Source organism: Anomaloglossus baeobatrachus, chromosome 7 (genome assembly GCF_048569485.1).
Source record: "Anomaloglossus baeobatrachus isolate aAnoBae1 chromosome 7, aAnoBae1.hap1, whole genome shotgun sequence".
Classification (NCBI taxonomy): domain Eukaryota; kingdom Metazoa; phylum Chordata; class Amphibia; order Anura; family Aromobatidae; genus Anomaloglossus; species Anomaloglossus baeobatrachus.
The window spans coordinates 79,019,527-79,044,045 of record NC_134359.1 but is presented as its reverse complement, the minus strand read 5'-3'; the positions used below and the strand labels follow the sequence as shown (position 1 = coordinate 79,044,045).

The window sequence follows — 24,519 nt, the reverse complement described above, 5'->3', positions numbered from 1 at the left end:
ACCGACAGGTCTGATCAAATGTGCTCTGATCCCCGGCGGGGAAGGCACTTGAGTACACTTGTAGGCCTCGGAAATGGCCGACCTAAGCCAACAAACCAGGGTTGGCTTAGATGCCGAGAGACCGCTACGCTGACTAGCAGTCAGTACTAGAGAGAGGTGCACCGCCTAATAACGGCGGTGCGAGACACATAGATCCGGGGCGCCCGCACCAGATCCAGGATATGCAACGCTTCCTCAAAGCGATGAACAGGAGCCAGACAAAAGGAAGGCAGGAAAATTGCCCCGGATAAGGTGGAAGCAGTAACCACCTTAGGGAAAAAAGTCCGGAGTCGGACGGAGACCACCTTGTCTTGATGCAAAGACCAAAAAAAGGGGGTGACTCAGAGAGAGTGCAGCCAGAACTCCCTGGCAGGAAATTATAGCCACTAGAAAGACTACTTTCTGTGAAAGATGAAACAAAGAAACCTCCCTAAGAGGCGCAAAGGGGGGTTTCCGGGAACCGGGAGGACCGGATTAAGGTCCCAGGGCTCCATAGGCCGCCGGAAAGGCGGAATGATGTGAGACGCGCCCTTAAAGGAGCGCACCGGAGCCAGCCGGACGATACGCCGCTGGCTCATACCGACAGAACGGAGACCTTTCCCTTAATGAGGGATAGTCCTAGCTGTAGACCGGACTGTGGAAGGGACAGGAGGGTCGGCAAGGCTAAAAAGGTCCAAGGACACTTTGGAGCTCGAGTCATAGCGGAGATGACTTCAGGAAGGATACCAGAAGTCGCCAAGATCCAGGACTCAATAGCTACGCCGTCAATCTGAGAATCCAGAATTCTGACGGAAAAAACGGACCTTTTGAGAAAAGGTCTGGACGGTCCGGAAGATGCCATGGCAACCCAACGGACAGAAGGAGCAGGTCCGGATACGAAGCCTGCCTGGGTCAGTCTGGAGTAAGAGAATGACCCGACGGCCCCCTTTACTGATCTTGTGCAGGGCTCTGGGCAAGAGGTAGAGACGAAGCTGGGATCAAACATGAACCAGTGTGTCTACTGCAAAACCTGAGGATTGTGGACCACGGTTGGACAGCAGCAATAGTCTGCCTCGCAGTTTTGACATCTAGGATGTGGGCTGCGGATACGGTGGACTAGGAGTCCCTTGTCCACTGAAGAATGTTGAGGCGCCAAGATTGCCAGGCGGCTGAGTGTCCCGCTCTGGAAGTTGATGTAGGAAAACGCTGTCACGTTATCCGACTGAACTCGAATGTGCCTAGCCGCCAACAGATGGTGAAGGCTTAGAGAGCTAGAATACAGCTCTGACTTCCAGCCCATTGATCTAGAGGGCTGATTCGGACAGAGTCCAAGCGCCCTGCGCTCCGCGGTGGAGATATACTGCTCCCAAGGCGGAAAGACCAGCACCCTGGTGAGGATCACCCGGGACGGGGCCAGGAAGGAGCGTCCCTGAGACAGAGTGGCCGAAACCACCACTGAAAACGAGCCCCAGGTCAGTGGCAAAGCCACCACCCCGTGGAAGGAGGGAGTTCGCGTGTACAGCGGACAACATCCAGTCTCAGAGGGCGCAGGAGAAACTGGGCAAGGAATCGCTTCCATTGACGCCACCGTCTGACCAGCACCTGTATTTGGTGTCTGATAGAACGACGTCGACCGCCAGCGGAGGGACTACTGATCGACTAAGAGCGGCTTCACAAGAGCCGACAGTCTCGAATTGCGTCCTTGAGAACCTCTGGTTCGAAGTCAGAGTGGACTTGAACAGAATGACAAGCCACCCGAATAGGTTAGAGTGGCGAGAGTAAGCGAAGTACTCTGCTAAGAGTCTGCACTGGATGAAGGCCTGAGAAGAAGGCCGTCTAGGGCAAACGATCACTGCCAATCCCTAGGGGTGCAGGACCCTAATCACAGCAGCCCCAATGAGAATACTCGAGGGGCCGTGGCTAACCCCAAGGGAAGAGCCACGAATTGGACCACTCTGATGGCAAAACGAAGTCAACGCTGGTTTGAAACTGCGATTGACCCTTGCAGAAAAGCATCTCTGATGCCGATGGCTGCTAGGGAATCTCCTTGGGTTCTTGATTGATCCGTTGAAAAAACACACGGAACAAGACCGAGACTCCATGTGAAAACGCCACACCTGACCATGCTTGAAAAGCTAAAAGATCCAGGTCGGAAGGCACCGCCCTCTTCGGAGACTAGAAATAGATTTAATCAAAAATCTCAGAACCGTTCCCAGTCGGGAACCGGCACAATTACTCCATTGGCCTGCAAGAAATGCCACGGCCCGTGAGAAGGCGGCGGCCTTGGAGCCGGGAGGAGGTGACAGAAAAAAAAAATCTGTTTGGCGGGTGGACAGAATTCCATCCTGTAGCCATGGGAGATATAATCCCGCCCCCACTGAACGGAGACGTGTTAGAACCATACGTCGCCAAGTGGAGAGAGCCTGCCACCGACTAGGAGGAGGTTGGCGTGGCTAGATAGCTCGGAGGAAGCTGATTAAGTGGCAGCATCTCCTGCGGTCTTCTGAAGACGCAGCTTGAAGCCAATTGGTTCTATGAACCTAGGCCGAGCTAGAGGACGATCAGATGGAGGAACGGAAACCACCGAAACCTCAACTGATTCCTGCCCTGGACAGGTTCCCTGGTTTAGGTTTGTGGCAAGGAAGAACTCTCCCCGCCAAGAGCTTCCTAAATTTCATCCAGTTGGTTCCGAAGAGACTGGTCCCACCAAAGGGGAGCCCAGCAAGGAACCTCTATAGAGGCATCTGCCTTCTATTTCCGAAGCCACAGGAGCCTGCGGATAGCGAGGAAAGTAGCCAAGACCACCGCCGTACGGTGTCCAGCATGGCAGACCTGGCAGAGGATGAAAAGACTGAAGTCTGGAAGTTCAGGCAACCGTTTTGGGCATAGAGTCCCTGTGAGGGAATGCATCTCCTCTGAGGAGCCATCAGCCACTGACATAACGGTCCGGGCTGAGCCACCTGAGGTGAATGAGCCCACTTCTTGACCACTATTGGTGGACAGGGGAAACACAGTCCTCAGAATTACGCTTCATGGGAAGCGACTGTCAGAGCGGACCCTGGGCTGGTCACAGGGGCCTGAAAACTGGAGTGGTTAAGGAACACACGTTGTGTTCACCTAGATAAGGTAACTCCGGCGGATTGAGGTCCAGTACAAAATTAATGTACCGTGGGATCCTTATAGAGGTGCCGTCAGCCACTGATACAACTATCCGGGCTGAAAGTCTAGACACCGGAGTGGCCACCCTTGGCGAATGAGTACACTCCTTGACCACCTCTGATGGGAGGGGGAGACAGGCAGCAGAACCCCGCTGTGGGATCTGCAGGACAGGCTGTGGGCTTGGACGCCTGAAAACTGGAGTGGTTAAGGAACACACTCCTCGTCTCCAGCGGGGAATACTCCCCTGATACAGGCGGATGGAGGTCCAATACAAGTATAATGGACGCAATCCAATCATTCGCATCCGCGTCACCTACGGACGGATCAAAGTACCTAAAGTAGCGTCCGAGCCCCTGGTAGAGACATCCTCCTCGTCCAGTGAGTCAGCTCGTAATCGGAGCTGCGGGACGGGGAGGACAGGGGACCCTGCGTCTCCCTGTCAGGAGGACGGGGTCTGTGAGCTTTGCTGAGCGAGCAGAAAACGCCCTGAGAAGAGGGCTGCATGCTCAGCAGATGCCGGGACAGGCCGACCCCTGGAAAAAAGATTCCCCCAGGGGTCAGCCACTGAAACCGGAGCAGCTGGAGGGACCATGAATGATCCTCCAAGCTGAGGGGCCACAGTGGTTATGAGCTCGGTACAGCCGTACGAGACTACCAGCAGTGGATACTAAAAACAGCCTGCAGCCTCGCTCTGTGAGACATGCTGCAGAGGTGGGGGGCTATGTCTAGAATGTCTAGAATACCCAAGACAGGGGTCAGCCTGGGGAAACTCCAGGCAGAGGCACCACCACATAAGAACCATTACAGTGTGGGTCTGTGCTAGTTCAGGCAATATGAGCTTACATGCAGAACATGTAGTGTACAGCCTTGGAGCTTTGCTCCTAGTGTGAGACATGCTGCTGAGGAGGAGGTTCTATAATAAAGAATTAACTCCTTCAGAATGCCCTGATAGTGTATAAAAGTGCACAACCAGAGGTTGTGACTTATCAGGCCGTTATTATGAATGCCCCCCGGGTTCCAAGCCTGGACCCCCAGCCAGATATCCACTCCCTCTGCACTGCAGAGCAGCCAGCGCCGACCAGTGTACTAAGAACGCTGAAAAAATGGCGCCAGAGTGAGGGGGGGGGGCGGGGGTTAACCCAGGAGCGGGAATCGGAGGGCTAAGAACATGTACAGGGGAGGGAATCATCTCCTGAAAAAGGAGTGTCCTCCCCTGTGCAGAGCGGCCGGCGGGCGGCGCTGCAGTGTTCCCCTGCATGACTGACATGCAGGGGAACGAAACGAAAACTAGGCCGCGGCTGAAGCCGGGGCCTAGAGTTATGCATGCGGCCGACAATCAGGCATCATCGGCGCGGTACTCAGTAAAAACCGTGGAACCGGCCGGAAACACTGTAAAAAGCAGCATTATCAAAGTAAATCACTGTCCCCCCAATAAAAGCTCCACATTGCAGAAGGACCCTCTGAATAACGTCTCTATACTTAGCTTTGAGACGCAGGGCCCAGTCCCTGGTGGGGTGGGGGTTCAGTGCTCCGTCCAGCAGGGTCCTGCCAAAGGGCTGCGGATGGAGGCCGGTCTCCTGCAAGGCAGTGAGAACCGTGTTGGCTCTAACTTCAAGCCAGAGCCCCTAAGGGATGGTGAAGGAGCGCGGCATGAAGGGATTCCTGCCCTGAAGTCAACCTTAACAGCACCGCCGCCAGGGGGGTGTGAAGGGACATGCCGGGGGTCCAGTGGACCCGCTTTTCTTCCAATCTTTAGAAAAAATGAAAAATCAAAAAAGGATGCATGTGTGTGTGTGATCCTCCTGACACAAAGCATGAAACTGGCTAGGACTGGCTAGCAGGGGGTGTATATGCTAGGAGGGAGGAGCTACACATTTTGAGTGTAGTAACTTTGTGTGTCCTCCGGAGGCAGTAGCTATACACCCATGGTCTGGGTCTCCCATAGGAACGATAAAGAAATATATATATATATATATATATATATACAGTTAGGGTCAGAAATATTTGGACAGTGACACAAGTTTTGTTATTTTAGCTGTTTACAAAAACATGTTCAGAAATACAATTATATATATAATATGGGCTGAAAGTGCACACTCCCAGCTGCAATATGAGAGTTTTCACATCCAAATCGGAGAAAGGGTTTAGGAATCATAGCTCTGTAATGCATAGCCTTCTCTTTTTCAAGGGACCAAAAGTAATTGGACAAGGGACTCTAAGGGCTGCAATTAACTCTGAAGGCGTCTCCCTCGTTAACCTGTAATCAATGAAGTAGTTAAAAGGTCTGGGGTTGATTACAGGTGTGTGGTTTTGCATTTGGAAGCTGTTGCTGTGACCAGACAACATGCGGTCTAAGGAACTCTCAATTGAGGTGAAGCAGAACATCCTGAGGCTGAAAAAAAAGAAAAAATCCATCAGAGAGATAGCAGACATGCTTGGAGTAGCAAAATCAACAGTCGGGTACATTCTGAGAAAAAAGGAATTGACTGGTGAGCTTGGGAACTCAAAAAGGCCTGGGCGTCCACGGATGACAACAGTGGTGGATGATCGCCGCATACTTTCTTTGGTGAAGAAGAACCCGTTCACAACATCAACTGAAGTCCAGAACACTCTCAGTGAAGTAGGTGTATCTGTCTCTAAGTCAACAGTAAAGAGAAGACTCCATGAAAGTAAATAAAAAGGGTTCACATCTAGATGCAAACCATTCATCAATTCCAAAAATAGACAGGCCAGAGTTACATTTGCTGAAAAACACCTCATGAAGCCAGCTCAGTTCTGGAAAGAAGGGAATTTTGTTACTTACCGTAAATTCCTTTTCTTCTAGCTCCAATTGGGAGACCCAGACGATTGGGTGTATAGCTACTGCCTCCGGAGGCCACACAAAGCACTACACTAAAAAGTGTAAGGCCCCTCCCCTTCTGGCTATACACCCCCCGTGGGATCACAGGCTGCTCAGTTTTAGTGCTAAAGCAAGAAGGAGGAAAGCCAATAACTGGTTTAAACAAATTCAATCCGAAGTAACATCGGAGAACTGAAACCGTTCAACATGAACAACATGTGTACCCGAAAAAACCAAAAATCCCGAAGGAAACAGGGCGGGTGCTGGGTCTCCCAATTGGAGCCAGAAGAAAAGGAATTTACGGTAAGTAACAAAATTCCCTTCTTCTTCGGCGCTCCATTGGGAGACCCAGACGATTGGGACGTCCAAAAGCAGTCCCTGGGTGGGTAAAGTAATACCTCAAGTGTGAGCTGCAAAACAGCCCTCTCCTACGAGGAGGCAACCGCCGCCTGCAGGACTCTTCTACCTAGGCTGGCGTCCGCCGAAGCGTAGGTATGCACCTGATAATGTTTGGTAAAAGTGTGCAGACTCGACCAGGTAGCTGCCTGGCACACCTGTTGAGCCGTAGCCTGGTGTCGTAAGGCCCAGGACGCACCCACGGCTCTGGTAGAATGGGCCTTCAGCCCTGATGGAACCGGCAGCCCAGCAGAACGGTAGGCTTCAAGAATTGGTTCCTTGATCCATCGAGCCAGGGTGGATTTGGAAGCCTGCGATCCTTTGCGCTTACCAGCGACAAGGACAAAGAGTGCATCCGAGCGGCGCAGGGGCGCCGTGCGGGAAATGTAGATTCTGAGTGCTCTCACGAGATCCAACAAATGTAAATCCTTTTCAAACCGATGAACTGGATGAGGATAAAAGGAAGGTAAGGAGATATCCTGATTGAGATGAAAGGAGGATACCACCTTAGGGAGAAACTCCTGAATCGGGCGCAGCACTACCTTGTCCTGGTGAAAAACCAGGAAGGGAGCTTTGGATGACAACGCTGCCAGTTCGGATACCCTCCGAAGAGACGTGACCGCTACCAGAAAGGCCACTTTCTGGGAAAGTCGAGAAAGTGAAACATCCTTCAGAGGCTCGAAGGGCGACTTCTGGAGAGTAACTAGTACCCTGTTCAGATCCCATGGATCTAACGGCCGTTTGTACGGAGGGACGATGTGACAAACCCCCTGCAGGAACGTGCGTACCTGAGGAAGTCGTGCTAGACGCTTTTGAAAAAATACCGATAGCGCTGAGACTTGCCCTTTAAGGGAGCCTAGCGATAAGCCTTTTTCCAAACCAGATTGCAGGAAGGAAAGAAAAGTAGGCAATGCAAATGGCCAGGGGGACACTCCCTGTGCCGAGCACCAGGATAAGAAAATCTTCCACGTTCTGTGGTAGATCTTAGCAGACGTGGGCTTCCTAACCTGTCTCATGGTGGCCACGACCCCTTGAGATAATCCTGAAGATGCTAGTATCCAGGACTCAATGGCCACACAGTCAGGTTCAGGGCCGCAGAATTCAGATGGAAAAACGGCCCTTGTGACAGTAAGTCTGGCCGGTCTGGTAGCGCCCACGGTTGGCCGACCGTGAGATGCCACAGATCCGGATACCACGACCTTCTCGGCCAGTCTGGGGCGACGAGCAGGACGCGGCGGCACTCGGACCTGATCTTGCGTAGCACTCTGGGCAAGAGTGCCAGAGGGGGAAACACATAGGGCAGCTGGAACTGCGACCAATCTTGCACTAAGGCGTCTGCCGCCAGAGCTCTGTGATCGCGAGACCGTGCCATGAAAGTTGGGACCTTGTTGTTGTGCCGGGACGCCATTAGGTCGACGTCCGGCCTTCCCCAGCGGCGACAGATTTCCTGAAACACGTCCGGGTGAAGGGACCATTCCCCTGCGTCCATACCCTGGCGACTGAGGAAGTCCGCTTCCCAGTTTTCTACGCCGGGGATGTGAACTGCGGAGATGGTGGAGGCCGTGGCCTCCACCCACATCAGAATCCGCCGGACTTCCTGGAAGGCTTGCCGACTGCGTGTCCCGCCTTGGTGGTTGATGTATGCCACCGCTGTGGAGTTGTCCGACTGAATTCGGATCTGCTTTCCCTCCAGCCACTGCTGGAAGGCTTGTAGGGCAAGATACACTGCCCTGATTTCCAGAACATTGATCTGAAGGGTGGACTCCTGCTGAGTCCACGTACCCTGAGCCCTGTGGTGGAGAAAAACTGCTCCCCACCCTGACAGACTCGCGTCTGTCGTGACCACCGCCCAGGATGGGGGTAGGAAGGACCTTCCTTGTGATAATGAGGTGGGAAGAAGCCACCATTGAAGAGGGTCCTTGGTCGTCTGGGAAAGGGAGACTTTCCTGTCTAAGGACGTCGACTTCCCGTCCCATTGGCGGAGAATGTCCCATTGAAGTGGGCGCAGATGAAACTGCGCAAACGGGACTGCCTCCATTGCTGCCACCATCTTCCCCAGGAAGTGCATGAGGCGTCTTAAGGGGTGCGACTGGCCTTGAAGGAGCGAGTGCACCCCTGTCTGTAGTGAACGCTGCTTGTCCATCGGAAGCTTCACTGTCGCTGAGAGAGTATGAAACTCCATGCCAAGATATGTTAGCGATTGGGTCGGTGACAGATTTGACTTTGAAAAGTTGATGATCCACCCGAAAGTCTGGAGAGTCTCCAGCGCAACGTTCAGGCTGTGTTGGCATGCCTCTTGAGAGGGTGCCTTGACAAGCAGATCGTCCAAGTAAGGGATCACCGAGTGTCCCTGAGAGTGCAAGACTGCTACCACTGCTGCCATGACCTTGGTGAAAACCCGTGGGGCTGTCGCCAGACCAAATGGCAGGGCTACGAACTGAAGGTGTTCGTCTCCTATAACGAAGCGTAGAAAACGCTGGTGCTCTGGAGCAATCGGCACGTGGAGATAAGCATCTTTGATGTCTATTGATGCTAGGAAATCTCCTTGAGACATCGAGGCAATGACGGAGCGGAGGGATTCCATCCGGAACCGCCTGGTTTTCACGTGCTTGTTGAGCAGTTTTAGGTCCAGAACAGGACGGAAAGAGCCGTCCTTTTTTGGCACCACAAACAGATTGGAGTAAAAACCTTGACCTCGTTCCTGAAGAGGAACAGGGATCACCACTCCCTCTGCCCTTAGCGAGCACACCGCTTGCAGAAGAGCATCGGTTCGGTCGGGATGTGGGGAGGTTCTGAAGAACCGAGGCGGAGGACGAGAACTGAACTCTATCCGGTACCCGTGAGACAAAATGTCTGTTACCCACCGGTCTTTGACCTGTGGCAGCCAAATGCCGCAAAAGCGGGAGAGCCTGCCACCGACCGAGGATGCGGAGAGAGGAGGCCGAAAGTCATGAGGCAGCCGGCTTGGAAGCGGTTCCTCCGGCTGCTTTCTTTGGGCGTGAGTGAGTCCGCCAGGAATCTGAGCTCCTCTGCTCCTTCTGAGTCCTTTTGGACGAGGAGAATTGGGTCCTGCCCGAACCTCGAAAGGACCGAAACCTCGACTGTCCCTTCCACTGTTGAGGTTTGCTTGATCTGGGCTGGGGTAAGGAAGAGTCCTTACCCTTGGACTGTTTAATGATTTCCGCCAATTGCTCACCAAACAGCCTGTCTTGAGATAATGGCAAACTGGTTAAGCATTTTTTGGAAGCAGAATCTGCTTTCCATTCCTTTAACCATAAGGCTCTGCGTAAAACCACCGAGTTGGCGGACGCCATTGACGTACGGCTGGTAGAGTCCAAGACCGCATTGATAGCGTAAGTCGCAAACGCAGACATTTGCGAAGTCAAGGACGCCACCTGCGGCACTGATGGACGTATGATAGAGTCCACCTGCGCCAGACCAGCTGAAATAGCTTGGAGTGCCCACACGGCTGCGAATGCTGGAGCAAACGACGCGCCGATAGCTTCATAGACAGATTTCAACCAAAGGTCCATCTGTCTGTCATTGGCATCTTTAAGTGAAGCCCCATCTTCCACTGCAACTATGGATCTAGCCGCAAGCCTGGAGATTGGGGGGTCCACCTTTGGACACTGGGTCCAGCGTTTGACCACGTCAGGGGGAAAGGGATAACGTGTATCCTTAAGACGTTTGGAGAAACGCTTATCTGGATAAGCATGGTGTTTCTGGACTGCTTCTCTGAAGTCCGCGTGGTCCAGAAAAGAGCTCAATTTACGTTTGGGATACCTAAAATGGAATTTCTCCTGCTGTGCTGCTGCCTCCTCCGCTGGAGGAGAAATATCCAGCAGTCTATTGATGGCCGCTATAAGATCATTCACCATGGCGTCACCATCAGGGGTATCCAGGTTGAGAGCAGTCTCAGGATTGGACTCCTGATCACCTAGTTCTGTCTCATCATACAGAGAATCCTCTCGCTGAGACCCTGACCAGCGTGATGACGCCGAGGGTCTCTCCCAGCGAGCTCGCTTAGGCTGCCTGGGACTGTCGTCCGAGTCAGAGCCTTCAGCCTGTGATGTCTGGGACCCCCTTGGAGCACGGATTAGTTCCAACTGAGGGGGACCGGGGAACATTGAATCAGCAGTGCCCATGGCCTGAGTGACCGGCCTGGACTGCAAGGTTTCTAGAATTTTTGTCATAGTCACAGACATCTTATCAGCAAAAACTGCAAATTCTGTCCCCGTCACCGGGGCAGGGTTCACAGGCGTCTCTGCCTGGGCCACTACTAGCATAGACTCCGGCTGACGAAGTGGCACAGGGACCGAACATTGCACACAATGGGGGTCAGGGGAACCTGCCGGTAGATCAGCCCCACATGCGGTACAGGCAGCATATGAAGCCCGTGCCTTGGCACCCTTGCTTTTTGCGGATGACATGCTGTTGTCTCCTCAGAGCAATATAGGGGTATAAGCCAAGAAGCGACCGTACAGTGCAATATATAGGTACAGATAAAGTACACAAAAACTACACTGTGGCACTAGTGGGGTCAGCACCTAGGTGCTGCTTACCGCCCGCTTAACAGCGGTTGTGTGGTCGCCAGAATCCCTTGTCTGGGTCTCCCAGGGCTATGTCCGTTCTCCAGCTCAGACTGCGTGCAGGAATGGCTGCCGGCGTCCTGTGAAGAGGGGCGGGCCGTGGGCGTGCTGCAGACAAAGAGCGGGAACTGGCGTCCCACTGTGCCCAGTGAGAGGGCTGGAGTATGTAAATAAGACTCCAGCCCTCGGCGCTGACTATTGTACAGCGTCTCTCCCCTTCCCTGACTGACAGGGCTGGGGGCGGGAACGAAGCGTAACTAGGCCGCAGAAGCCGGGGACTAGATTTACAAGCGCTGCCGTCGTAAAAGCACGGTCGGCGCGAAGTCCCCGGCGCACCACAAGTCTCAGCCGCGCCGCAGTCACCATGGCGGCCGGCGCGGTAGTTCCCCACACATAAACTCACTCAGCAAAGCTGCAGTGAGTATAACCCCAAGCGCGCAGCGCTACTGTCCCCGGCGCACTAGAACACCCAGCAACGCTGGAGTGTGTCCGTGCCTGTCTGCACGGGGACACAGAGTACCTGAATGTTGCAGGGCCTTGTCCCTGACGGTACCCTAGCTCCGTATCCAGCAGGATCTCCGGGTCTGTGGATGGAGCCCGGCCTCAGAGTCTGGAGGCCGGTAAGATCCCACTTCACCAGAGCCCTTCAGGGGGATGGGGAAGGAAAACAGCATGTGGGCTCCAGCCTCCGTACCCGCAATGGGTACCTCAACCTTAACAAACACCGCCGACAAAAGTGGGGTGAGAAGGGAGCATGCTGGGGGCCCTAGTATGGGCCCTCTTTTCTTCCATCCGACATAGTCAGCAGCTACTGCTGACTAAACAGTGGAGCTATGCGTGGATGTCTGACCTCCTTCGCACAAAGCATAAAACTGAGCAGCCCGTGATCCCACGGGGGGTGTATAGCCAGAAGGGGAGGGGCCTTACACTTTTTCACTTTTTAGTGTAGTGCTTTGTGTGGCCTCCGGAGGCAGTAGCTATACACCCAATCGTCTGGGTCTCCCAATGGAGCGCCGAAGAAAGTATTCTATGGACAGATGAGACAAAGATCAACCTGTACCAGAATGATGGTAAGAAAAAAGTTTGGAGAAGAAAGGGAACGGCACATGATCCAAGGCACACCACATCCTCTGTAAAACATGGTGGAGGCAACGTGATGGCATGGGCATGCATGGCTTTCAATGGCACTGAGTCACTAGTGTTTATTGATGACATAACAGCAGACAAGAGTAGCCGGATGAATTCTGAAGTGTACCGGGATATACTTTCAGCCCAGATTCAGCCAAATGCCGCAAAGTTGATCGGACGGCGCTTCATAGTACAGATGGACAATGACCCCAAGCATACAGCCAAAGCTACCCAGGAGTTCATGAGTGCAAAAAAGTGGAACATTCTGCAATGGCCAAGTCAATCACCAGATCTTAACCCAATTGAGCATGCATTTCACTTGCTCAAATCCAGACTTAAGACGGAAAGACCCACAAACAAGCAAGACCTGAAGGCTGCGACTGTAAAGGCCTGGCAAAGCATTAAGAAGGAGGAAACCCAGCGTTTGGTGATGTCCATGGGTTCCAGACTTAAGGCAGTGATTGCCTCCAAAGGATTCGCAACAAAATATTGAAAATAAAAATATTTTGTTTGGGTTTGGTTTATTTGTCCAATTACTTTTGACCTCCTAAAATGTGGAGTGTTTGTAAAGAAATGTGTACAATTCCTACAATTTCTATCAGATATTTTTGTTCAAACCTTCAAATTAAACGTTACAATCTGCACTTGAATTCTGTTGTAGAGGTTTCATTTCAAATCCAATGTGGTGGCATGCAGAGCCCAACTCGCGGAAATTGTGTCACTGTCCAAATATTTCTGGACCTAACTGTATATATATATAGCCACGGTACCGGGTGGCATGCTGGGTAATAAAGGGTTAATACCAGGTTTGTTTTACCAGCTAGTATTAAGCCGGAGATTCTTAATGTCAGGCCAAGTTTGACCCGGCCGTTAAGAATCTCCAATAAAGGGTTAAAAAAAAAAAAAAAGACAACACACAGAAGAAAAATACTTGATTAGAACTAAATATACAGACACAACTAGAGACTTCATGTTTATTACTCCCTCTCACCCCTCCACGACCCTGGTCTTTTGTCTTCTTTAACCAATCTAGCTCTACGATATCACACAGCACAGGGGAGGAAGAACGCTGCTCTTCTCCGTGCTGTCTATTCACTCAATGAGTGAGCAGAGGCTGCGGGTTGGTAAGCGGTGACATCACCGCTGCCACCATTGCCATAGTAACCTGACGGGCGGGTTACTATAGCAACGGTGATCTCTGATCACCTGATTCCCAACACCGCTATTCATCGGCGTGTGGCAGCTAATCCCTGCATATGGGCTGACTCTGTAAAGAGCGCCGACATGCGCTCTATACAAACAATGTGCCCGACCATCTCGCCAGTACACGGCGCTCGCCGAGTATACTGAGTACTGAGATGCTTGGACGAGCACCGCGTACCGGCGAGATGCACTGACAGGACCTAGCATGACGTCATTGTCACTTGTTTGTATATGATCCTCCTGAATTGTAAAGCGCTACGGAATATGTTGGCGCTATAGAAATAAAGATTAAAGATTATTATTATTATTATTATTATGTGAGCAGTCTGTAGCCAATGAGATAATACGAAATTCACACGTGACTGCTCACATGCTATGACGTCATGGAAGGCACAGCAATGATCGTACTCGGAAGGAGAAGCGGCGGGAGACAGTCTGCCGGACGCGTCGCGGGACCTGTAAGTATAATGACAATGTTTATTATTAACTGTATTCTTATTTTATAGCCCCCCGCCCCATCCCATAACTGTAAAGTCAAAGATCAGTGATTGGGACACAAGATCGTGTTATCTCGATCCCGATCTTTACAAAATGATCGGCCGTGTCTCCCCAATCCCGACCATCAGGGGGATCGTCCATCCCTACTTTTAACATTTCTACTAAAATTACCACAGAGAGGTAATCTAACATGTGTTAAAGGGAATCGGTCACCAGGTTTTTGCCACCTAATCCGAGAGCAGCATAATGTAGAGATAGAGATCCTGATTCCAACGATGTGTCACTTACTGGGCTGCTTAGTGTAGTTTTGATAAAATCACTGATTAATCAGCAGTAGATTATCATTACAGGACTACTTGGCGTGCTGCAGGTAGTCCAGCATATTCATGAGCTCTGTATAACTGCTAGATCGGCAGCAGATAAAACATTGACTGTATCAAAGTGACAGCAAACAGCTCAGTAAGTGACACATCACTGGAATCAAGGTATCTGTCTCTGCATTATGCTGCTCTCAGAAGGGGAAGCAAAAACCTGGTGTCAGAGTCCCTTTAATACACCCTAAAAGTGAATAACAGTCCAACATTTCAGAAGATTGAAAGTCTGCTAGCGGTAACCTCCGGAGGCTTCAGCAATAAATATTGTAATTTTTTCCTTTAAGAAATAAAAAAAAAGTCCCTATAGTTATAACATTTCTGCAATATTCCTTCGTTTATTCCTGCTGCACTCTGAATATTCTGTTTTGTTGTTTTTTTTTTTTTTTAATCTGCCATATAGTTCCAGATACATGGGCCTTTTTATCTAATGCAAGTTTTGATGGTCTTTCCAAGGGGACAGTGCTCACAGGTTTCTTTGGGGGCGTGTACTTAGGCTGCTCTGCATAATTATCTTGCTGGCCACGCCCTCTTAGTATAGATCATGAAAATTGGCACTACATAGAAAAAGCACATATTTCTGGAAAGGAAAATAGAATAATCAGGGGAGCAGCAGGAATAAAATCAGAGCAAAACCTGAACACTTTTGACCTTGAGATTGATCCTCTTTAAGTATTATGGCAGGTCCAACAATATTTGACAGGCAATTCTAAGGGCGGCTTTGCACGTTGCGACATCGCACGTGCGATGTCGGTGGGGTCAAATCGAAAGTGATGCACATCCGGCGTCACTTTCGACATCGTACTGTGTAAATGCTAGATGATACGATGAACGAGCGCAAAAACGTCGTTATCGTATCATCGTTGCATTCACCGACATTTCCATAATGCCGCTGCCGCGACAGGTACGATGTAGTTCCTCGTTCCTGCGGCAGCACACATCGCTGTGTATGAAGCCGCAGGAGCGAGGAACTTCACCTTACCTGCCGCCGGCGGCTATGCGGAAGGACGGAGGTGGGCGGGATGTTTACATCCATTCTTGAACCAGAGCGTCCGCGGTGAAGGCCTGAGGATCGTGGGAGCGAGCCACGTAAACCGGAACCTTGTTGTTGTGACGGGATGCCATTAGGTCCACGTCCGGAGTGCCCCACTTGCGGCAGATTGACTGAAACACTGCCGGGTGCAGGGACCACTCGCCACCGTCCACGGATTGACGGCTGAGATAATCTGCCTCCCAGTTTTCTACGCCAGGGATGTGGACTGCGGATATGGTGGACTTGGAGTCCTCCGCCCATTGAAGAATGCGTTGGACCTCCAACATTGCCAGGCGGCTGCGTGTCCCGCCTTGGTGATTGATGTAGACAACCGCTGTCGCGTTGTCTGACTGGACTCGAATGTGCCTGCCCGCCAACAGGTGGTGAAAGGCTAGGAGAGCTAGAAGCACAGCTCTGGTTTCCAGCACATTGATTGAAAGGGCTGACTCGGACGGAGTCCAAGTGCCCTGTGCTCTGTGGTGGAGATGTACCGCTCCCCAGCCGGATAGGCTGGCATCCGTGGTGAGAATCACCCAGGACGGAGTCAGGAAGGAGCGCCCTTGGGACAGGGAGAGGGGTCGAAGCCACCACTGAAGAGAGCTCCTGGTCCGTGGCGACAGAGCCACTAACCTCTGTAAGGAGGAAGGCCGCTTGTCCCAACAGCGGAGAATGTCCAGCTGCAGAGGACGCAGATGGAACTGGGCAAAGGGAACCGCCTCCATGGAGGCCACCATTTGACCCAGCACCTGCATCAGACGCCTGAGGGTATAACGGCGGGGCCTCAGGAGAGAGCGCACCGCCAACCGGAGTGACAGCTGTTTGTCTAAGGGCAACTTCACAAGTGCCAGCAAAGTCTCGAACTGCATCCCTAGGTACGTGGGACTCTGGGTCAGAGTCAGAGTGGATTTGGGAAGATTGACAATCCACCCGAATTGGGCTAGGGTGGCGAGAGTGAGCGAAACACTCCGCTGACAGTCTGCGCTGGATGTACCCTTGACCAGAAGGTCGTCCAGATAAGGAAGCACTGCTAACCCCTCGAGGTGCAGGACCGCAATCACTGCCGCCATGACCTTGGTGAATACCCGAGGGGCCGTGGCTAACCCGAAGGGGAGAGCCACGAATTGGAAATGATCCTCTCCTATCGCAAAACGTAACCAACGCTGATGTGACACTGCGATTGGCTCATGTAGATAGGCATCTCTGATTTGAGAAGCTTGAGATCCAGGATGGGCCGGAAGGTACCGTCCTTTTTTTTTGGAACTAGGAAGAGATTTGAGTAAAAACCTCTGAACCGTTCCTGAGCGGGAACTGGGACAATCACTCCGTTTGCCTGCAAGGACGCCACGGCCTGTGAGAAGGCGGCGGCCTTGGAGCAGGGGGGAGTTGAAAGAAAAAATCTGTTTGGAGGGCTGGAAGAGAATTCTATCCTGTAGCCGTGAGATATGATGTCTCTCACCCACTGATCGGAGACTTGCTTTAACCAAGCGTCGCCAAAGTGGGAGAGCCTGCCACCGACTAAGGACGTGGCTGGAGCGGGCCGAGAGTCATGAGGAAGCTGCCTTAGTGGCAGAACCTCCTGCGGTCTTCTGCGGACGCGCTTTTGGGCGCCAGTTGGATTTCTGATCCTTGGCTGAGTTAGCGGACGAGGCGGAAGGCTTAGAGGATGACCAGTTGGAGGAATGAAAGGAACGAAACCTCGATTGATTCCTACCCTGGGCGGGTTTCTTGGTCTTGGTTTGTGGCATGGAAGTACTCTTCCCGCCAGTAGCTTCTTTAATGATTTCATCCAGCTGTTCACCAAACAGCCGTGAACCAGCAAAAGGGAGCCCAGCAAGAAACTTCTTGGAAGAAGCATCTGCCTTCCACTCTCGAAGCCACAAAATCCTGCGGATAACAAGAGAATTAGCTGAAGCCACCGCAGTGCGGTGAGCAGCCTCTAGCATGGCAGACATGGCATAGGATGAAAAAGCTGAAGCCTGAGCAGTTAAGGTAACCATCTCAGGCATAGATACCTTGGTGAGGGAATGCATCTCCTCTAGAGAAGCAGAGATGGCTTTGAGAGCCCACACTGCTGCAAAAGTCGGGGAAAACGCGGCCCCCGCAGCTTCATACACAGATTTGGCCAGAAGGTCAATCTGACGGTCAGTGGAATCCTTAAGTGAGGTGCCGTCAGCCACCGACGCAACGGTCCGGGCTGAGAGCCTAGACACCGGGGGGTCTACCTTTGGGGAGTGAGACCACTCCTTGACCACCTCAGGTGGAAATGGAAACCGGTCATCAGAACCACGCTTTGGAAAGCGTTTGTCAGGGCAGGCCCTGGGTTTGGTCACAGCGATCTGAAAACTGGAGTGGTTAAAGAACACACTCTTCACTCTCTTAGGCGAGGTAAACTGATGTTTTTCTGCCAAAGAGAGTTGCTCCTCTGACACTGGCGGATTGAGATCCAGCACAGAATTAATAGAAGCAATCAAATCACTAAGATCTGAGTCACCCTCAGAGAAATCGAAGGGATACATAGCCTCCGAGCCCCCAGTGAGGGCATCCTCCTCATCTTGAGAGTCAGCTCTTGAGACAGAGCCGTGGGATGGGGAGGGGGAGGAAACCCTGCGCCTTCTCTTAGAAGGACGGGGTCTGGGATCAGATGATGAATCCTCCGTGAGCTCCGATAGACGGAGGTTAGAGGATAGGAGTCCTCTGTCAAGAATATTAGAAGCACCCTGTGATAGGGGCTGATGCATATTCATCAAAGTCCTGGACAAAAGCCCCATGGACTCAGCAAATGACTGGGATATGGACCTAGAAAAGGACTCTACCCAGGCCGGGGGTTCAATCACAGGTGCAGCAGCAGCCTGAGAGACCCCTGTGGGGTGAGACTCCAGGCTGTGGCACCGCCAAGTTAGAGCAGACATCACAATGTGGATAGGTGCTCGGCTCAGGCAGCAGAAGCTTACATGCAGTGCATGCAGAATAAAGCTTTGTGAGCCTTGCTCCTTGTGTGAGACATGCTGCTTGCAGAGAATGAACCCCAGGGAGAATATACAGAGGTCCACAACCGGAGACCGGCTGTGGCTTACCAGACCGCTGTGTTGTGTGCCCTCCAGATCCCGAAGCCCGGTCCCCCAGTCGCAGCACCTCAGCAGAGATGCAGAATGCAGGATGTCCCAGAGCAGAGTGAACTCTGCCTGAGAAGAGGGCGTTCCTATAAAAGAGCGGGAACTGGAGGGCTATAGAGACCTGCAGGGAAGGAGGGACGCCCCAGCAGTGGGGAGTGTCCCTCCCCTGTGTAGAACGGCCGCCGGGAGGAGCCGAACCTGTCCCTCTGCATGAGTGACATGCGAGGGCAGGAAAATGAAACTAGGCCTCCGGCGAAGCCGGGGCCTAAATTTAAGCGGCGAGGCTGACAAGCAGGCACCATCGGCGCGGTTCTCAGGCAAAAGCTGGAGAACCCGCCCGATAAAAGTTAAAAACAATCACATACAGCATACTCTCCCCTTACAATAAAGAACCGGGACCCCCAACATAAACGTCTCAGGTACTTAGTTGCTGAGACGCAGGGCCATGTCCCTGGGGATGAGTGCTCCGGTCCAACAGAATCCTCAAGGGGCTGTGGATGGAGACCGGACTCCTGCCAGGCATGGAGACCGTGCTGGCTCCCACTTCAAGCTAGAGCCCAGAAGGGATGGTGAAGGAGCGCGGCATGTAAGGCTGCAGCCTTGTAAATCAACCTTAACAACACCGCCGACACAGTGGGGTGAGAAGGGACATGCCGGGAGTCCAGACATGGACCCGCTTTTCTTCAAACTCTCTCCAAAAGTCAAACAAATCAGATGAGAATGCATGTGTGGATGTATGCCTCCTGACACAAAGCAATAAACTGGCTAGGACTGGCTACCAGGGGGTGTATAAGCTCAGAGGGAGGAGCTACACTTTTAAGTGTAGTACTTTGTGTGTCCTCCGGAGGCAGAAGCTAAACATCCATGGTCTGGGTCTCCCAAAGGAACGATAAAGAAATATTTATTTTGCGTATGATTTTAATCAATATATTTATTATCATTTTTCCCCCGTTTTTTTCATAGTGTTTGAATGTTTAAACTTTTAGTAGTGTCTTTGTATTGAAAACGCATCTGACTTGAAGCAATGAAAAAGCATGTAAATCGCGCTAAAAACGCGGTAAAAACGCACACGTACGTATCGCGTTTCTGTGGTCAAAACCAACTTTGGCAAAAACCATTTCTGCCAGAGGATGCGTTTAGAACTGCAACTACCTCGACGCAAAGTGCGCACATAGCCTAAAAGTTCCAACATTAAAAAGACATCATATTTACCTGCATTTTCATCCCATCTAATCCCAGCCTGCAAGAAGGTAATTGTGTAAGAAAAAATGTAGAAAGAGAAGGGAATTTTGTTTACTTACCGTAAATTCCTTTTCTTCTAGATCCTATTGGGAGACCCAGACAATTCGGGTGTATAGCTTCTGCCTCCGGAGGCCACACAAAGTATTACACTTTAAAAAGTGTAACCCCTCCCCTCTGCCTATACACCCTCCCGTGCATCACGGGCTCCTCAGTTTTGGTGCAAAAGCAGGAAGGAGGAAACTTATAAATTGGTCTAAGGTAACTTCAATCCGAGGGATGCTCGGAGAACTGAAAACCATGAACCAAAAGAAAAATTCAACATGAACAACATGTGTACACAAAAGAACAACCAGCCCGAAGGGAACAGGGGCGGGTGCTGGGTCTCCCAATAGGAGCTAGAAGAAAAGGAATTTACGGTAAGTAAACAAAATTCCCTTCTTCTTTGTCGCTCCATTGGGAGACCCAGACAATTGGGACGTCCAAAAGCAGTCCCTGGGTGGGTAAAAGAATACCTCGATAAAAAGAGCCGACACGACTCCCTCTTACAGGTGGGCAACCGCCGCCTGAAGAACTCGCCTACCTAGACTGGCGTCTGCCGAAGCATAGGTATGCACCTGATAGTGTTTCGTGAAAGTGTGTAGACTAGACCAGGTAGCTGCCTGACACACCTGCTGAGCCGTAGCCCGGTGCCGCAATGCCCAGGACGCACCCACGGCTCTGGTAGAATGGGCTTTCAGCCCTGAAGGAAGCGGAAGCCCCGAAGAACGGTAAGCTTCAAGAATCGGTTCCTTGATCCACCGAGCCAAGGTTGACTTGGAAGCCTGCGAACCCTTACGCTGGCCAGCGACAAGGACAAAGAGCGCATCTGAACGGCGCAGGGGCGCCGTGCGAGACACGTAGAGCCGGAGTGCTCTCACTAGATCTAATGAGTGCAAATCCTTTTCACATTGGTGAATTGGATGAGGGCAAAATGAAGGTAAGGAAATATCCTGATTGAGATGAAAAGGAGATACCACCTTAGGGAGAAATTCCGGGACAGGACGCAGAACCACCTTATCCTGGTGAAAAAACAGGAAGGGGGCTTTGCATGACAGCGCTGCAAGCTCCGACACTCTTCGGAGTGATGTAACTGAGATAACCCTGAAGACACTAGGAGCCAGGACTCAATGGCCACACAGTCAGGTTGAGGGCCGCAGAATTCAGATGGAAAAACGGCCCTTGTGACAGCAAGTCTGGGCGGTCTGGAAGCGCCCACGGCTGACCCACCGTGAGATGCCATAGATCCGGGTACCACGACCGCCTCGGCCAATCTGGAGCGACGAGAATGGCGCGACGACAGTCGGACCTGATCTTGCGTAACACTCTGGGCAGCATCGCCAGAGGAGGAAATACATAAGGCAGTCGAAACTGCGACCAATCCTGAACTAATGCGTCCGCCGCCAGAGCTCTGTGATCTTGAGACCGTGCCATGAGAGCCGGGACTTTGTTGTTGTGCCGTGACGCCATGAGATCGACGTCCGGCGTTCCCCAGCGGCGACAGATCTCTCGAAACACGTCTGGATGAAGAGACCATTCCCCCGCGTCCATGCCCTGACGACTGAGAAAATCTGCTTCCCAGTTTTCTACGCCCGGGATGTGAACTGCGGAGATCGTGGAAGCTGTGGCTTCCACCCACTGCAGAATTCGCCTGACTTCCTGGAAGGCATGACGACTGCGCGTGCCGCCCTGGTGGTTGATGTACGCGACGGCAGTGGCGTTGTCCGACTGTATACGGATCTGTCTGCCCTCCAGCCACCGATGGAAGGCCAATAGGGCTAGATACACTGCCCTTATCTCCAGAACATTGATCTGAAGGGAGGACTCTATCGGAGTCCAGGTTCCCTGAGCCCTGTGGTGGAGGAAAACCGCTCCCCACCCTGACAGGCTCGCGTCCGTGGTGACCACAGCCCAGGTTGGGGGCAGTAAGGATTTTCCCTGCGATAGAGAAGTGGGAAGAAGCCACCACTGAAGAGACGTTTTGGTTGCAAGGGAAAGAGAGACGTTCCTGTCGAGGGAAGTCGACCTCCTGTCCCATTTGCGGAGAATGTCCCATTGGAGTGGGCGCAGATGGAATTGCGCGAAGGGCACTGCCTCCATTGCTGCCACCATCTTCCCCAGGAAGTGCATGAGGCGCCTCAAGGGGTGTGACTGACCCCGAAGAAGAGATTGCACCCCTGCCTGCAGAGAAAGCTGTTTGTCCAGCGGTAGCTTGACTACCGCTGACTGTGTATGAAACTCCATCCCGAGGTAAGTCAGTGATTGGGTCGGTGTCAACTTGGATTTTGGGAAGTTGATGATCCACCCGAACTGCTGAAGAGTCGCCAGAGCGACGGAAAGGCTGTGTTGACACGCCACCCGGGAAGGTGCCCTGACTAGGAGATCGTCTAAGTAGGGAATCACCGAGTGGCCCTGAGAGTGTAGGACCGCCACAACGGATGCCATGACTTTGGTGAACACCCGTGGGGCTGTCGCCAGGCCGAAAGGCAATGCCACGAACTGAAGGTGTTCGTCCCCGATGGCGAAACGCAAGAAGCGTTGATGTTCGGGTGCGATCGGCACATGGAGATAAGCATCCTTGATGTCGATCGATGCTAGGAAGTCTCCTTGTGACATCGAAGCGATGACCGAGCGGAGAGATTCCATCCGAAACCGTCTGGTGCTCACATGCCTGTTGAGTAGTTTGAGGTCCAGAACGGGACGGAATGATCCGTCCTTCTTTGGCACCACGAACAAGTTGGAGTAAAAGCCGCGACCATGTTCCTGAGGGGGAACGGGAATCACAACTCCTTCTGTCTTCAGAACGTCCACTGCCTGAAAAAGTGCGTCGGCCCGAGAGGGGGTCGGAGAGGTTCTGAAGAAACGAATCGGAGGTCGAGAGCTGAACTCTATCCTGTAACCGTGAGACAGAATGTCTCTCACCCATCGGTCTTGAACATGTGGCCACCAGGCGTCGCAAAAGCGGGAGAGCCTGCCACCGACCGAGGATGCGGCTAGGGGAGGCCGAGAGTCATGAGGAGGCCGTCTTGGAGGCAGTGCCTCCGGCGGCTTTTTGGGGGCGTGACTTAGACCGCCACGCATAGGAGTTCCTCTGGCCTTTCTCCGGCCTGTTGGACGAAGAGGATTGGGGCTTGGCGGAGGGACGAAAGGACCGAAACCTCGATTGTATTTTCCGTTGCTGAGGTCTCTTCGGTTTGGACTGGGGTAAGGAGGAGTCCTTTCCCTTGGATTCCTTAATAATCTCATCCAATCGTTCGCCAAACAATCGGTCGCCAGAAAACGGCAAACCGGTTAAGAACCTCTTGGAAGCTGAGTCTGCCTTCCATTCGCGCAGCCACATGGCCCTGGGGACTGCCACAGAATTAGCGGATGCCACCGCTGTACGGCTAGCAGAGTCCAGGACGGCGTTCATGGCGTAGGACGAAAAGGCCGACGCCTGAGAAGTCAAAGACGCAACCTGCGGAGCAGAGGTACGTGTGACCGCATTAATTTCAGACAGAAAAGCTGAGATATCTTGGAGTGCCCACACGGCTGCAAAAGCCGGGGCAAAAGACGCGCCCGTGGCTTCATAGATGGATTTCACCAGGAGCTCTATCTGCCTGTCAGTGGCATCCTTGAGCGATGAGCCATCTGCAACCGATACCACAGATCTAGCCGCCAATCTAGAGACTGGAGGATCCACCTTGGGACATTGAGCCCAACCCTTAACTACGTCAGAGGGGAAGGGGTAACGTGTGTCATTAAGGCGCTTAGTAAAGCGCTTGTCCGGAACCGCTCTGGGCTTCTGGACAGCATCTCTGAAGTTAGAGTGATCGAAAAACGCACTCCGTGTACGTTTGGGGAACCTAAACTGCTGTTTTTCCTGCTGCGAAGCCGACTCCTCTATAGGTGGATCATTTACTAAGGCGTCCCCTTCAGGTGTATCAAGATTGAGGGCAACGTCAGGGTCAGAGCCCTGAGCTGCGACGTCCGCCTCGTCCTCCAGAGAGTCCTCAAGTTGGGAACCCGAGCAGCGTGAAGAAGTCGGGGAAGATTCACAGCGAGCCCGCTTAGCCGGTCTGGGACTGTGGTCCGTGCAGGAGTCCTCCACGTGAGACCTAGGGCCCACCCCGGGAGCGCGCTGCGGCGCGGACCGAGAGGGACTTGGAGGCGACGATCCAACAGGGCCCGGGGCCTGTGTAAGGACCGGTCTGGACTGCAAGGCTTCTAGTAGCTTGGCAGACCATTTGTCCATAGACTGAGCCATGGACTGTGAAAGTGACTCAGAGAGTTTCTCAGCAAAAACTGCAAACTCTGTCCCTGCTGCCTGGACAGTGGGAGCAGGGGGGTCTACCTGAGCCGAGGGGCCCACTAGTGACCGAGGCTCCGGCTGAGCAAGCGAAACAGGGGTCGAGCATTGCTCACAGTGAGGGTAGGTGGAACCCGCAGGTAACATAGCCCCACAAGAGGTACAGGTCGCAAAAAAACCCTGTGCCTTAGCGCCCTTGCTCCTTGTGAAAGACATGCTGTTGTCTCCTAGGAGAGTGATCACTGAGGGTATATGGGAAAGGGTAAACAGGCCGGCCGAACAGAAATATATATATAGAATACGTATCTATTCCGGCACCCTAGGGGGACCAGCACCGGGTGACCGGTGTGGCTTACCGACCGCTAAAAGCGGAGTGTGTGTCCTCCAGATTCCCTGCCTTAGGTCTCCCAGAGCTGCAGAGCTCGTCCCTGAAAATCCTCCACCGGCAGAATGTGCAGAAAAATGGCTGCCGGAGCTCTCAGGGGAGGAGGGAGCCGTGGGCGGCACTAGGAAAGTGCGGGAATCTGGGGTCCCCACAGTGATCAGTGAGGGGGGAGGAAACATACAGGATGCTCCAGCCCTCACCACCGACGTCAGGTCGGCAGT

General features: G+C 52.6%; 1 protein-coding gene across 1 annotated transcript in view; it reads right to left on the bottom strand.

Moving 5' to 3' along the window:
* The window catches only part of LOC142246625 (lanosterol synthase-like), a 54,147-nt gene that overhangs the window by 6,371 nt on the left and 23,257 nt on the right, over nucleotides 1–24,519 (bottom strand). Inside the window, exon 11 of the mRNA XM_075319695.1 lies at nucleotides 19,560–19,587. Coding sequence (XP_075175810.1) covers nucleotides 19,560–19,587 — 28 coding nt within the window. The remainder of the gene's footprint in view (nucleotides 1–19,559; nucleotides 19,588–24,519) is intronic.